This window comes from Heterocephalus glaber, unplaced genomic scaffold (genome assembly GCF_053883595.1).
Source record: "Heterocephalus glaber isolate CG9 unplaced genomic scaffold, H.glaber_assembly_v1.0 deba00000943, whole genome shotgun sequence".
Taxonomy (NCBI): Eukaryota; Metazoa; Chordata; class Mammalia; order Rodentia; family Bathyergidae; genus Heterocephalus; species Heterocephalus glaber.
In genome coordinates, this window is record NW_028258175.1 from 6,247,657 (window position 1) to 6,263,862 (window position 16,206).

Below are 16,206 nucleotides of genomic sequence, written 5' to 3' on the forward strand. Positions count from 1 at the left end.
TCTTCGTGCTGCTCGTGACTCAGGAGACCCTTGCCTGTCTGCGATTCTCTCTGAGAGCCAACTACACAGTTAAGTATGGTGGCGAACACCTGCGGCCCTGGCACCCGTGAGGCTGAGGCAAGGGTTCGCAGGTTTGAGCCCAGCCCAGCCGGAGGACTCAGTGACTCGGCAAGGCAAGACCCTGTCACAAAATAAAATAAAGGGCTGGGGGTGTAACTCAGTGTGAGGTCCGGAGCTCAAGCCCCTATACTGCCAGAAACAAAGCAAAGAACAAAACAAAACAGAACTGCACAGCAGAGAAGGCCAAGAGCGAGTGCCAGCAGGGACGGGGCGAGGCTGGGCCGGAAGACGCAGCGTGCACGGAGCCCTTCTCCCCACTCGGACTGGTCCCTGGAGGGAAACAGGCTTTTCGCAGTCAGGCTTGAGCTCAGTCACCCGGTGAGCAGGTGGGGAGTCGGGACTGGACACAGGCACCGGAGCTGGAGCTCTCGCTGTTCCGCCCCCGCCCAGGGTCCAAGCGGCCGGCCCGGAGGGCAGGCTGGCTCGCTCTGCTCGCTCTGCTGGGTGGAGCGAGGCTCAGGAACGGCCTCGTGCCGCCTCGGTTCCTCTCCCAGCCTCACGCCCACAGCACAGGGCCTCCCTCGAGCCTCAGGAGCAAGCAGCACTTACCGAATTCTGCCCCAGGGTTGGCCGAAGGGAGTGCCTTCTCCGTCATGCCCCAGTTAAAGACGTAGCAGTTGCCGTAATCAGGGTAGAAGATGCGTGTGAAGTTCCTAAAAGAGACACCTGGGCCTCAGAGAGGGACACATCTGGCCGGAGAGGAAATACCCGGACTCCTCCGGTTTAGCCGTGAGTTATGAAAAGGAACTCTCTAGACATCTGCATCTGTCTCATAGGCACCTACAGAAAGATGTGTCCGCGTCCTAACCGCAGGATCCTGTCAATGTGACCTTATTTGGAAAGCGTCTCTGCAGATGTAACCGTGGATTTTAAGATAGGATCATCTTAGATTATCCGGGTAGGTCCTAATCCAATGAGGAGTGTCCTTATGCAGGCAGAAGAGGAGAATCCACAGCTGTGGACAAGTCGTGTCAAGATGGAGGCAGAACTCTGCAGGCACAGGAAACGCCCGGCCAAGTCGCTGAAGGGGCGAGGGAGAATCCTCCCCAGAGCTTCCTGGGAGCCTGCCCTGCCAACAGCTGGATTTCTGTGGATCTGAGAATTCTCCACTGGAGAATAAAGGTTGTTCTAACCCACTTGCTGTGTGGTGATTATTGTGGCAACCCCAGGAACCTAACACAAACCTAATACAAGTCTTACTGAAACCCTGTACGAAAATAAAATAAAGAAAAATGAAATAAAGAGTTCTGGTTTGAGCCAGGTAACGACTGAAGCGGAATGACACAAGCTAAGCATTGAAGAAGGGGCCTAGTCCAAAAAACTAGACAGAATAGGATTATGCTCCCTACTGTTAGGAAGTGCTGGTGACAGAACACCTTCTTGCTGTTAACAGATATCAACAGCAAGTCAGAAAAATCCAGACTCGGGGGGAGCTTGATGGGGTAAAGAATCACATGTCTTCAACAAATAAATTGTAAGGGAGAAAACAGCAGACAACTTACAGATTAATAGAACATGAGAAGACTTGAGTTAAAATCACAGTGTTTGAGAAAGACAAATACCAAAGGTTCTCACTCATACGTGGAAGCTAAAAAGGTCGATCTCTTAGAAGTAGACAGTAGAATAATGGTTACAGAAGCTGAGAAGGGAGAGGGAGGGGCAGAAAGAGGCTGGATGACAGGTACCAAAGTGCAGTCACATAGGAAGAGCAAGTTCTAGGCTTCACAGCAGAGCAACTATCGTTCACATATTCTATTAAAAAGCTAGGAGGGGGAAGTTTGAATCTTCCCAACAGAACAATAGAAATGTTTAAGGGGAGGCAAATATTAATTACCCTGATGCACTCTTACACAGAGTGGACATGTATGGAATCGTCACACCGTACTCCATAAAGATACACATTCTATGTCAACGTTGTAAAAATGATTAATTGGTAAAAATTACAATCAGTAGACTTTCATTGAATCTTCACTTGATCTTAGCCAAAAGGCCGAGAAGCGATGCTACTTTCATTGAATCTTGACTCAAACAAACAAACAAACATGACGTTTATAAGCATGAATATGACTGGTTCGTTGATGTTATTGAGGAATTATTGTGAATGTTTTTGTGGTTATGTTAAAAAAGAGAGAGTGGGGTTGGGGATGTAGCTCAGTGGTAATGCACTAGTAAAGTACAAGGCCTGGGGTGGCCCTTAACATACCAAAAACAAGTGTCTTTTGCAGGTAGATGCTGACCTACTTACTGATGCCCTGGGATTTGGAGTGATTCCCTGTTGTCGGATTGGAGAAGGGTCATGGTTGGTCATCCATTTCTGTTCTATCCCTGTGTATGTCCTCATCTCCATAAATAAAATAAATAGCTTTGAAATATTTGTCTGTGTTTTTGTATTGTTCTCTTTTTTATTTGGTACCAAGGATCGAACTCGGGTCCTTGCGCTTGCGAGGCAGGTGGCAGAACCACTGAGCTAAATACCTGCTCCTCTGTATTGTTCTCTTTTAACAGGAATGAGTACATTATATGCCACAAAAAACCCTTACGTGGAGCACTGTCTACTAAACCTTACACTCTGCAACCAACATTTATTAGGCAACTTTTATGGGCCAGGTCCAGGCTGAAAATTTTTGCATATATTATCTCATTTCACCCTCAGAATAACCCTGAGAGGTCAGGTGTTACTTTCCCCGATTTTCAGATAAGGCAGCCGCTGCCTGTATCATCCATCTCGGCCTCTCCGTAGTGGAATGAGGGGTCGGTGCAGGCTGAGAAATCCAGTCCGGCAGCTGGCAGAGCCACTGTCTGAGGGATTCCAGCTGCTTTCTCAACTTCTGGACACTGGCTTCCTCAATGGTGTAAGGGGAAAGGGGGAGAAGCCCCCTTTCTTTGTCCAGTAAGTTTACAGAGGGGGGCGCTGGGTTGGGGCGGTGGGAGAGGAAGACGAGCTGCCCTCCGTGGCTCAGGACACGGGCAGCACCTGCTCAGTTCTGTGCCTCCAAAATGTGAGTCTAGCCTGCCCCTCTCCATCTCTGTGGTCCAAGCCCCCACAGAGGCCTCTGCGTCCACCCTCTCTCTCATGCGTCCTGTGCCCTGCAGTCAGGCCAGTGCTGGCTTCGGTGGGTCACACAGGCAGCCCAGCCAGGCCCCTCCAAGTGTCCCTTGCTGCTCACGGAATAAAATGCAAGCTTGCTCCAGATGTTCCCAGGCTCAGCCCTTTGCACTGGCTGTTGCCTGTGCCTTGGAGAATCTCTGGGCAGCCCTCAGAAGGACCAGCTTCTGCCCTGAGGCCTCTGGTGACTCCTCCACCCGTGCAGAGCGACAGATGCCCACTCTCGGTTAAGAGAACTTCATCACCACCAGTCAGTGAGGTGGCCCCACATGGTCACTCCCTCACTCCCGAGCTGTTTATTCCCTTTACTGTGTGCATCAGAAGGCGAAATCCTCTTGATTTAGTCACTTGTTTATCCACTGCCCCGGGCACCAGACCTCGTGCTCAGAGGAGGACAGCTCAGAGGTTAGAGCACACGTCTGGGAGCAGGCCTGCTCCGATTTCAACTCTGGCTCTGTCATCTGCTAGCCTGGAGGCCTGGAGACCTCCCCTCACTTATCTGTGCCTCACTTTTCCCATCTGTTATGATAACCCCAGGGCAGCAGCGGCAGCCTCCCTGTGAGAGAGACCACGGGAGGGCTGGATGCCTAGCGTACTGTAACAGTACCACAATCCTGGCTGTGACTGCTTACCTCTCTATTCCCAGGGCCTGGGCACAGTACACAGACACTCAGTAAATATTTGTTGAGTAAACTATGATATGTGATAAAGACATCGCAGAGAGAAGCAGGGCGGGTGACACCTAAGTCCTGTGGGGGCAGGAAGGGGCAGGGAAGGTGTCTTGGGTGAGGTAAGGCTGGAGCAGGACGTAAAGGGGGAGCAAGAGGCGGCGAAGCCCAGAGGGTGGGAGGAGAGGGGCACCTCTAGGGGGCACAGCCCAGGCAAAGGGCAGGACGGAAGGAGACTCTCGGGCAGCACCCCAGAGTCCATGCGCAGGGTGAGGGCTGTGGCCACAGGGCAAGAACACAGCAGGGCAAACCAGCTGAAGCCAGGCCCCACTCTGAAGGAGGGACCTCGCCCGGGCTGCGGGACACAGTGTTCCTAAGAATTGTCTCGGGCAGACGTGGCCGGGAGCAGGAGCCATGAGGGTGCGGCCAGGTCCCCTCCTGGCCCGCTGCGGGGTCAGCCTCATCACCGGGCCAACGGTCTGCTTGTCCATAATGTTTCCCACCCAGCACTGGCCACCTCTGGCTCCAGGGTCAGGGATTCGGGCACAGGCCAGAAAGCCCCAGGAGACAGCAGGGGCACCTTGCATGGCTGCAGTCCCAGGTCCTGAGGAGGCTGAGGCAGGAGGATCATTCAAGACCAGGCTAAGCAACATAGTGAAAGATTCTACCCCCTCTTAAAACAGAAGACTGGAAAATGAGCAACCCAGGAGAAGAATAACAACAGCAGTGCTGTGTGGTCCAGAAGCCAGGGGAGCCTTCCTAGAGCAACTGGTTGATCCCTGAAGCAAGCACAATAATAATGATACTAAAGCTTATAAATGTTCAGATCTTGCTTTCTAAACACCACTCTCCTTGGAGAAATGGCTGATTCTAGGCTCATGAAGCAGATAATGCCAGAACATGCCAATAATAATAATAATAATAATAGTAATAATAATAGTAATAATAATAATGATGATGATGGTGACAGGGACATGTCCAAGACACAGGAGCAACTGGAAGAGCTTCCAGTGGCCAAAGCTGGAAGGATTTAGGAAAAAAAAAATGAGGTACTGAATTACACCCCAACTATGCAGGAAGCCATACTGGTATAAAAGAAAGGGAGGAGGGCCGGGGATTTAGCTCCGTGGTTTCACTGCCTGCCGTGCAAGCGCAAGGACCCAAGTTCGATCCCTGGTACCAAAAAATAAAGAAAGAAAGAAAGGGAGGAAACAAATGTTCCTTACAGAAACACCCCAAATATCCACATTCCTCTCTCTGGGGGAGCATTGGAGCTTAATACACAGCCCCGCCCCCAGCCTCCCTTCCACAGCACAGGGCTGGGGAGGACAGAAGCTCCTGCAGTGGAGTCTGGCGACATGCAGGACATCACACATCCGGATCATCACAGGGCTGCCACGTGCTCCTAACGCAATGACGTCATGAAGACGCTCTCGCCCCCTCCGGGCGTTCCTCCCCTCAGCCCAGAACCGCCCTAAGGGACACAAACCGGTCCGGATTGAGGGCTTTCTATGAAACACCTGGCCAGTGGTCCAAAGCCCTCAAGGTCCCTGAAAACAAGGGCGCCTGAGATTCTGTCCCCAACACTAAGGTCATGTGACAGACAGCTAAGTGCAACGTGGTCTCCAGAGTGGGGTCCTGGCATAGGGAGAGGTCGCTGGGGAAGACCAAGCACGTCCGAATGAAGTACCTCATTTCCTCCACAGCCACAAGCCAGTGTCACCATCTTAGCCATGGTGAGGTTAGATGTTCAGGACAGAGAGCTTGGCAAGAGGCCTAAGGGAACTCTGCATTGTCTTTGCAGCTTCTCTGTAAATCTAAAAGGAGTCCACAATAATCAGCTGTTTTTAAAAAATGTTCTTACAGAAGGGTGTACTGGTGTACACCTGTAACCTCAGCTATTTGGGAGCCTGAGGCAGGAGGATCTTAAGATCAAAACCAGAATGGGCAACTTAGACCCTGTCTCAAAATAAAACAATTTAAAAAGGACTGGGGGGACCTTAGTGGTAGAGCAGCCCTGGATTCAATACCTAGTACCACTGGAGGGAAAAAGTTCTTATGTTTCTCATGTACCTGGTGCTATTCTAAATACTTTACATAGGTTAATTCATTAATTCCAAGACAGTGCTATGAAGTTTCACTGGCCCCATTTTCTAGATGAGAAAACAGGCAGAGAGGGTGACCTGGTGGCCAATGACACGGTGCTGGCATTCAAATCCAGGCACTTAAGCAATGATGCCAGGCTCCAAAGCTGGGCCATGCTCTCCTGTGACTGCGGCTTCCCCTCCCTGAGCATTCAGCAGCATGGCGGGGGTGGACGCAGCGTCTGGAGCCCAGGGTAGGAGAAGCAGAGAGACACGGTCCTGTGCTGTTGGAGGCTGATGAGGGAGGCAGGGAGCACTCAGAAGGGTCGGCCGAGGTTTCTGGGCCTCTGCATCGGGTGCTACCTTTCACTCAGAAAAGGACGGGTGACAGGAGAAGGTGACAGAGGGCTGCCTGCCTGGCCCCCCACCCTCCTTCTTTCCTATTCCTGTGGTATTGAGGATTGAACCCAGGGCCTTTGCCCTGAGCTACATCCCCTGCCCTTTTTTCATTTTTTATTTCAGACAGGGTCTCACTGTCATTAAGTTGCCCAGGCTGGACTTGAAGTTGTGATCCTCCTGCCTCAGCCTCCCAGAGTAGAGTCCCTGTTTTAGAGAAGAGAAAACTGAGAATGGCTGAAGCTGGGGTGCCCACCCAGACTCCCTGTCTGGCTCTGACCAGCCCCCAGCGGCTGGGTGCCTGTGACTGAAGGCTCACTGCTGGCCCTTCTGCTCCTTTGAGGGAGAAGTTAGGAGACCCACCCCAGGGGTCCACAGCCAGGGCCCTCTTTCAAGGAAGGTCAACTCTGGGTGCACTGTATGCAGCAGATCACCCGGCTGTGTCTGGGTGCCCCTCAAAGCCTCATGTGGTCATAGGTGGGGCGTTTTCAGAGGTGGCTGGATCTCGAGTGTGTGATGCTGGCGTCGATTCATGTGCAACGCTAGGACCAAGGGCACTAGGGTTAAGGGTGTGAGTGTTACCTGTCCTATGTAGTCTGGATAAAAGGGACAGAAAGAGGTTTGCTTTGCTACCAAGTGGGGGCCATGAGCTGTTGCCCCTGTGCCATGTGCCACCCTGCCTTGGAGCCAGTGATGTGGACCAAAACCGATACAGTGTGACTTAAATAAACCTTTCCCCTTTAACTATGGATGTCGGGCATTTTGTCTCAGCAACAAGAAAAGCTACCCAGACAGACACTGCCTGTCTGGCCAAGCCCAGGCTTCCCTGGGACCACATCCGGCTTAGCCCCTGCTCTTCCTTTCCTGTATGCCCGAGTCCTGTGGAGCAGAAGCTGCTAGGGGGCCAGGTGGGGCCGAAACCCGCCTGGGAACAGCCCCGGGGTGGGGGGTGGGCAGGGGGGCCCAGGGCCCTCACCGGTAGCTGCAGGGCTCTGTCCCAAACATGCAGGCCAGGATCATGTGCTCGCCCGGGTAGCCCATCTGCACCAGCTCCTGGCGCGGCACCTGTGCGAAGATGTTGGTGGCCTGCAGGCCGTACCACTCGGTCACAGCCCGGGTGGCGCTGGTGAAGTTCCGGAAGGTGCACACGGTCCCATTGAGGGTGCACTGTGGAAGCAAAAGGGGGGTTCTGTGGGCGTGGGGCTGCCGTGCACGCTCAGCCACCGCCTCGAGGGACCCTGTGCGGTGGGGAGCGTGGCCGCGGCGTCTCCCGCAGCTGCATGGCTGGTCACAGGGTTTCCCTGGGCAGCCGCCGGCCCAGCCTTCCACGGACCGTGCTGGACGAGTGGACACACGCAGGCTCACGTGCGCAGATGCACACGCGGATGCCTGCTCTGACACCACAGCCACAGGCGTCGTGGTCACACCTGTGTGCACGCGTGTCCACACGCGCCTCCGAGCCTGACTACAGGCTGTCTCCTCTACTGAGGAGGGGTCTCGCTGTGCCGCCCAGGCGGGACTGAGCCTCCTGCCTCCATCTCCTGAACAGCTGGGACCGCTGCCCCTGCTGAGCCCTACTGCTGCATTCATTCAAGTGGCCGCGCACCCTGACGCCTCGGGGCTGCACACACGTGTCCTGCGGCATGCACACACACACACAGACACACACACGCACGCTCAGCCCCTTCGGGCTCCTTTCCCAGCCACTGCCCGTGACGCCCAGAGGCTGTGTGGTCGAGGGGGAACTCAGGGACTCAGCCTCGCCCCGCGTGGGAGGACGTGGTCAGTCGGCTGCGCCTGCTGAGTTGGCAGTGAAAGGCAGCGGGCACCGCCTGGCGCTGCGGGGAGCTCAGCGCCCCAGCTTTGCCGCCAAGCGCGGGCTGCACTGTACCGCCTGGCGGTGGCTTCTCACTGGCCCCGTTCTGTGTCCTGTGGCGATGAGACCTGGGCCCCTCTTCAGGGAACAGCGCTCCCACGCTCAATCCTTGTGTCTGACTTCACCCCAGCGCCCAGAGCGCGTGACTCAGGACGGGCCAATCTTGGGAGCACACCCTCTAGCCCACTGTGATTGGCCAATCATGGGAGCCCATCCTCTATCTCACTGTGATTGGCCAATCATGGGACCGCCCCCCATCCTCTAGCCTACTGTGACTGGCCAATCATGGGAGCCCATCCTCTAGCCCACTATGATTGGCTCAGTGGTGACCATGTGACCTGGTGAGTCAGTCCCAGGCCCTTTGCTGGAGCTACTGAGAAAGAGGAGCTCTTTGGGGAGATTGCAGAGCTGGCGAGGTGTAAGTGGGGCACTGATAGGGCCCTTCATGTAGAGAGAGCCTCCCAGAGAGTAACAACTATTAGAAAAGCTGAACTGAGATAAAAAGAAAGTCCTGATAACAACATTTGAGCACCTGGATCCAGCCATACCTGAATCCAACAACTCTGGACTTCTCAATCATATGAGCCAAAGAATTCCCTATTTTGAGTTAGTGAATTTGAGCTGGATCACTTGCATCCAAAAGAATCTTGACTAACAGGCCCGAGATTTCTGTTTCTATACAAACTTTGCAAAGACAAAATACAAAATGAACACTGCCTCCCCCCGCCCCGCACCGCAAGATTCAAATTCCTAAAGAAATGAGACCCCCATGGGTCTTGCTGGGCAGGGGCCATTGCTCGATGTGTGCCCGGGGGCCACTTACTTACCAGTCTCATGGCCAACTTGCACCCAGGGGCAGTGCAGGTCCTTCCGGGGACGGGGCTGCCGCCCGCTGAGCCATTGTGGTTGCTCCCAAAGAGGTCGAAGAGGTCTTGGACCACTGGGTGGCGGGGGTCCTGCTCGTTAATGAGCACCAGGGGCGCTTGGTTCCAGATGGTGAAGTTCAGCGCGCCGGTGGCATTGGCGCGGCTGGGCTCAGGCGCCAGGATCCTCTCCAGCACGGCCTTCATCAGCGCGTCCAGGTCCTTCAGCAAGGGCTTGGCCTTGGAATACCTAGGGGAAAGGTGAGGGGCTGGGCGGGGTGTCACCGGGTGTGAGGAGGAGCTGGCCCAGCACTCGATGCTCGCCGCCGGACCGTGTGTGTCCGCCCCTCACTCCCTTCACCGCGGGCCCCATGAACACCTACTGCGTGCCGGGCAGTGGTGGAAAAGAAGACTGATGGACTCGGTCCTCATGAATTCCCGTTCCAGCGGGGAACCAATCACAACGGCTCACTTTCCCTGTGCCAGACCCCAGGCTCCTGCTCTCTGCCACGTCTGTCACCCTCGCCTACAGACAAGGAAACTGAGGCTCCGGGGACCACTCTGATTCCTTGAGCTCAACCCTCGGGTAAGGGGCAGAGCTGAGATTAGGGCTCCAGGGCTCGTGCTGTTTGGGGGTGGGCTCCGGTAGCTCAGGGGAAGGAGGGGCAGGTCCAGTTTCCCCAGCGGTGGTTTTTTGTTTTTATTAGTACACGCTTGCAGTACACAAAAATGACATTTACCGTGGGGAGTTTTACACGTACATAACACATCTCCCTCCTCCATGTCTTGTTCCGTTGCCATTTGAAAAAGACCTCCCTCCTTTCTAATAGCCAGCTTTTATTTTTCCAGCAGTGGCTTTTGAGAAGGTGAGCATGACTGCGAGGCTCCCGTGTTGTCACAACCTCAGTTCCACAGGGGCTGTTGAACTCCATGGGCCACCGTGGGGGCCTGGGTTCGAATCCTGCATTGCCACTTCGTATCCGTGTGACCGAGGGCACCTCGCCCTCTCTGAGGTTCTGTTCCCTCATCTGGACAATGAGGGGATAGAAGGGCGTATCCCAGGGAGTCGTTGGAGGATTTGATGAGGTGATGCTTATAGAGCATTGCTATGATTATTAAGAGCTCTTGAGTGGCTTCAAGGGTCCCCCAAACAGGCAGAGCCCTCTTAGGAAGAAGGGATCTCTGAGAACTGGGCTTGTAACCTCAAAGGCTGAACTTTCTTTCAGAACATCCTCTAGGACAAGACAGTTCTTGGTAACTCCATCCATGCCGGCTCTGCTTTCTTTTTTTAAAAAATGTGTATTTACAACTCTGTATTAAGTATCTTTGTAAATTCTCCCAGATATTTGCTAATTTAATAATAAAAAAATCCCCAGAAATCTCTCATAACTAAAAAAAAAAAAGACAGAAAAACTGAGAAGCAAGGGACACATCTGCTATTTCAAACTTTTCTTTCTGTTTCTGTGAGTCCTGGGTTTTCACGGGATGATTAAAGCTTAGAGCGAGGCCCTAAGCGAAGCAGCAACCCGAGAGCTTATTTGCTGGCTAAGGAGCAGCCTCCCCTTCTTCCTGGCGTCACCGCTGGGGGGCGCTCCTCCCCCCAGCTCCAGCAGTAAGTTCTGATTGGTCCAAATGGGTCTCGGCCGTCCCATCCCCTTGGCTATGGTGTTGCAGGCGTCCCCCTGTGATGCAGAGCTCTCATTTTCTTCAACCCCCCAAAAGTTGTGTTACTGTTTTTAACTATGGCTTCCACCTTTTGTTTAGCTATGACCAGTAGCATTACCCCTAAACATCTTTAAGTCAGTATTCGCCTCTGCCTTTTCCTGAACAAGAGGAATTTATCTTCTCTCACTCCAGAACCAGGCTTTAAGGGTTACGGAAGTTCTCTGGCTCTGCTTTCAATTCCTTGAATGCATGGAGTTCTTTCTCACCCCAGGGGCTTTGCATATGCTGTGTCCACCACTTGGGGGTATTCCTCCCGGCTAATATCTACTCATTCCTCCGGGAGTTTTTCTCTTACTGACCACCTGCCTCTCCTCAGCCCGGATCAGGTGGGGTCTCCTTGTTTGTCCCATTTAGAAGCCTAGCAGTCAGGTTAGGGGACGGCCAGTGTGGCCAAATGGCTAAACAGTGGCAGCTTTGGAGTGAAATCAGGCCTGGGTTCAAATCCCCAAACTGCCCACTGTGTGTTTTGGGCAAGTTTACTCACCTCTCTGAACGTTCATTTCCTTACCCGTAAATTGAACTGCTTGTGGGTTGGCTGTGTGGATTAGAATTACATCAATTCCGGCGGGACACTGCACAATGCCTGCCATATCACAAGCATTTGATGTGGGTGTTATTTTTATCACCACAGTTATATTAATTAGTATTCTTGGGGAAAATATTAATGCCTGTTTCCCTGGTAGAGAGGGCTGTTCACTACTGAATTTCCATCTACAGTGGTGCCCGACACACAGCAGCTGCTCAATAAACAGAATTTATAAACAGACACTGGTACGCCTGAAGACAAGAGCTGTTGGGTATCTTTTGAGATTCTCTTTAAATCTAAAAAGCTTCTTTTGAACCTTACGTGCTGCAAAAGGAGGAACTCAAAGAAGGAAGGAGAGAGGAGCAAGAGAAAGAAGGGAAGGAACGAGGAGAGGAGAGGCGAAGGTCAAGAACAGGAGACGGCGGGCAGGGAGGGAGGGAGAAGGGGCGGGAGGCGCCGCGCGCTCCAGGTACCACCTACTGGAAAGGGCTGGCGTTGCAGACGGTGACGGCGGGGAAGTCCATGGTCTTGAAGCCCAGCGAGAGCGAGACGCTGACGTCCCAGCTCAGGTAGGTCTTGATGAAGACGCCCCACTGCCAGCACACGAGCGAGGCGAAGAGCAGAGTGATCAGGAACCACATGGTCTTCTTCTTCGGGCCCTCGCAGATGATGCGCTTGGGGCCGTGGGTGTTGGTGTTGTTGCAGTACCAGACAAGCAGCTCCTTGTACGTGTAGCCCGGGCCCTTCTGCAGCCGGTGCAGCCCCTTCAGCAGGTACTTCCTCACTTGCATGGTGGCCTGTGACAGCGGAAGCACGTCGGAGGATGTCCGGGCTGCCAGAGGCCAGGCCCGCAGCCCACCCCTCCCTCCCCCTCCCATCCTCCCCTTCCCTCTCTCCTTTCTCCCTGCTCCCCCCATCCATCCTTCTGTTCCTCCACCGAGCCAGCCAACCCCAAAGCATTTACCCAGTGCCTGTTCTATGCCAGGCACTGAATGGTCCCGAGGACTCACTGATTAGTAAAGAAATAGCAAATAAATACATGAAAAAATGTTCAACCTCACTGGTCATTTGAGAGATGCAAATGAAAACAACGCCGAGATTCCACCTCACCCCAGAAAGAATGGCTGCTATCATGAAATCAGCCGATAACAAATGCTGGCGGGGCTGTGGGGAAAGAGGAATCCTGCTCCACTGCTGGTGGGAGTGTAGACTGGTGCAGCCACTGTGGACATCAGCATGGAGATGCCTCAAAGAACAGGGTGGTTTCTTGGCCTTTGGGAATTCACGACCTAAAGGACGAGTCACTTAAATTCTCAACTCCTTGGGTTTTCTATGTGTAAGATGCAGGTAATCGAGTCCATGTGCGTGCATGTGTGTGTTCCTGGAGATTCACTCTAGAGTTACGGACTTTTTATTCTTGTATGTATCTTAAATTTTGACACAGGTTCTCGCTAGGTCACCAGGGTGCCCAGGCTGGACTCAAACTTGTGGTCCTCCTGCCTGAGCTGGGAGGACAGGTGTGCACCACCACACCTGACTCCAATTCTTCTCATTTACTCATGTAGTTATCTGTTGTGGTGCTGGAGTTTGAACCCAGGGCCCCGTGGTGTCTCCATAGATTTTTGTGAGGCGCTCAGGCCCCTGAGAAGATTATATCTGGACCAGTGTCACAGACTTGGCTCCAGGTGGCTTCTTGGGAAATCCCTGTCTTTTCCTTCTCCTCCCCAGACACAGGGCAGGAGCATCCCAGGCCTGTCCCTGGAGCCCCAGTCGAACTCTAAGTTCAGGTCCAGACCGGAGACTCCCTCCTGCACGAACCTCTCCTGACTGGGCCCAGTGACCCGAACACTCCTCTGAGAGCCGCTCGGCTGGGCCCCTGTCCCAGGGGGAGCATGTGTGGCCTGTCTACCCGGCTTCTTCTCCCCTTGCTCTGGTGTTCCGGGGGAACCTCCCTCCCCAGGCAGGTGTGAATTGTCAAACTGCCCCCCCCCGGCACTGGACCACGGGGACTCGATTCTGTCACTTTGTGTTCAGCACCTGGATCCAGCAGTGCCTGAAGTCATTTGTTCCTGGGCTATGGGAACTAATACATTTTCTTGCGGCTGTATGCTGATTCAAAGTGGGTGTCTGTCATTTGCAGCCATTATAATGTTCAAAGAAGAAAACATTCTCCTTGCTTTACCCTGTGTTATCGTTATTCGTGACCAGGGCCCCTCCATAAGATCACAAGCTCCCCAAGAGTAGCAGCTTTGCGTGTTTTTTTTGGGGGGGGGGGTTGGTACCGGGGATCGAACTTGGGTTCTTGCGCTTGCGCAGCAGGCGGCGAAACCACTGAGCCAAATCCCCGGCCCACTCTGCGTTTTTGATAACTGCACCCGGCTCTCCACCCAACAGCCAGATACAGAACGCCAGCCACTCCAGTCTAAGCGGGACTCCAAGCTTGCCCAAGCCTGTTCACGCCCGGTCTGAGCTCTGGACGCTGCGTCTTGCTCCACTTTCCTTTCCAGGTTGGATGAGCCTGAAGCGTCCAGGGCTTTCTCTCCCCCACCACTGGCTCTGCTCGGATGGGCTCCACCTCGCGCGCCGGCCTGGACTCCAAACCCTCCAGGCTTTAGAGGAACATTCACAGACTAACCCAGCCCCTAGCTTCCCTCAGCAAACACGTCCCTTGCTCTGAGATCGCGGAGTGATAATTACCCTAATAACAACTCTCAGAGCAACCTCAAAGCACTGCGTACATTACCCAGGCACCATGAATGAGCCTCATATGTTATTTCCTTCTTATAAATCGTTTTCCAAGACTGGAAATGTGGAAAGAGCAGGACTTAATCTGTAGTCCAGCACCCCACTGCCTAATGGAAGATGGCACATTATGTTCCAGGAAGGAGTTGTGGAAGAAATAAACAAAGGGCTTCTCTAATGTTCTAATCTTTTCTATTCTCATTTAATCATTTGATTCTATCAAGGAGAAAGACTCATCTTGGTCCAAACAGGTCTCCAATCCTCGCTAATCTCCCAGTTTAACCATGAGTTCTCAGGCCCAGAAATTTGCCAAGCTACAAAATCTGCTAAGAATCAGCAACATTCTTTTTTCACAGAGTTTATTAGTACTTTTTAAAAATTTTGATTTTTTGAGACAGGGTCTCACTATGTAGTTCAGTCTGGTCTCAAAGTCACTATGTAGCCCGGGCTGGCCTTGAACTCAGGGCAATCCTGACTCAGCCTCCCAAGTGCTGGGATTACAGGAGTGCCCCACCACACCTGGCTATTATTACTTTTTAAAAATTTTGCAGTATGAGGATTGAACCTAGTTAGAGCCTCATATGTGCTAGGCAAGCACTTTACCACTGAGCTACACCCTAGACACTTTCTTAAAAACTCTGAGTCTGGGTCTTGGTAAATTGCCCACAGTGGCCTTGAATTTGCAATCCTCCTATTTTAGCCTCCCAAGTCGCTGAGATTACAGGCATACACACTCACACTTGCCTCCTAGGTTTATTTTTAAGTGACTTTCAATTTATGGCAAGAAAACACTGACTTTTCTTTTCAGTTCATAAATACACTCACATATAAAAGGGGAAATTAATTTAAAGAAAAATAAGTAAATGATAGTATTATGTGTAGCAAAAATCGTGACAATGGTGGGCAAATAACAGAAGTCGATTGAGTACAGGAAGACTATTAACACATCCCATCCCTTTGGTTATTAGCCAAGTAAAGAATCAATTTGCTGCGAGGAGTTTTATGTTCTTTCAGTCAGATTTCACACCCCAAGGTGATGCAGTGTGTGTTTGGAGGATGTACACAGCTTGTGTAGAAGAGTTTGAATCTGTTTATAGTTTAAACAAGCACAGTGGAGACAGTCCTGAGTGGATGCATGTCTCAGAGAATCACAGATACTCTCTGTGTCTTGGCCATGGACTTGCGGGTAAAGGTTCATGGCAGGAAATGCAAAATCAATGTAGTGCCGAACCGCCTCTGTTTTTTTTTTCTTTTTTTGGTGCTGGGGATCCAACTCAGGACCTTGCATTTGCGAGGCAGGCAGCAGAACCACTGAGCTAAATCCCTGGCCCCCGTTTTCTTATAACAGAAAACATTCGCTCACTTTTGGAGCCAAATTTTTCCTGAGGTCTAACTCACATAGTCCAAAGTCTCGGTGGAAGGATAATTGGGAAACCAACATCTCCCTCTACTTACTATTTCGACAAAAATAAAAAAGGAATGTTATTCAGAGACGCCATTCTTCTACAGAATGAGAGGCTGTAAGTGGATGAGCAAAGGGTTTCTTTGTTCTTTGTGAGTACAGTATAGTTTATAATTCCCTCTTTAAATAAGAGCTTCATTAAGACATAATTCACATACCATAAAATTCATCCACTTAAAGTATAAAATTCAGTGGACTTTGATATATGCACAGAGTTGGTAAATCATCACCAGAATCAATTTAAAAATATTTTTTTCTGCCCCCCAAAGAAACTCCATACCCATTAGCAGTTGCTCATTCTTCTCTTGCCCCCAATCCTGCCAACTTCTAACTTTTGATTTTACAGATTTGCTTATCTTGGACATTTCATTTAAATAGAACCTCACAATATCTGGGGTTTTTTTGTGATTGGTTTCTTTCATTTAGCATGTTTTCAAGGTTCATTCATGTTGTAACACATATTAGAACTTCATTTATTTTTATTACCATAGAGTATTCCATATTATAGAGATAGCACATTTTATTTTTCCATTCATCAATTGATGGAAATTTGGATTGTTTTTACTTTTTGATTATCATGAAAATACTGCTATGATCCCCTTTGAGATATGTGTTTTCATTTCTTTTGGATATATCTA

General features: G+C 51.6%; 1 protein-coding gene across 4 annotated transcripts in view; it reads right to left on the minus strand.

Moving 5' to 3' along the window:
• Positions 1 to 16,206, minus strand: part of Scnn1b (sodium channel epithelial 1 subunit beta) — a 58,751-nt gene that overhangs the window by 8,562 nt on the left and 33,983 nt on the right. For all 4 annotated transcript variants that reach the window (XM_087208870.1, XM_021237315.2, XM_004855940.4 and 1 more), the window contains exons 2-5: positions 11,845 to 12,161; positions 9,078 to 9,363; positions 7,351 to 7,541; positions 670 to 773 (exon numbers count right to left, since the gene is read on the minus strand). In XM_087208870.1, the coding sequence (XP_087064996.1) occupies positions 670 to 773; positions 7,351 to 7,541; positions 9,078 to 9,363; positions 11,845 to 12,155 (892 nt within the window). In that variant the 5' untranslated portion in view covers positions 12,156 to 12,161. The remainder of the gene's footprint in view (positions 1 to 669; positions 774 to 7,350; positions 7,542 to 9,077; positions 9,364 to 11,844; positions 12,162 to 16,206) is intronic.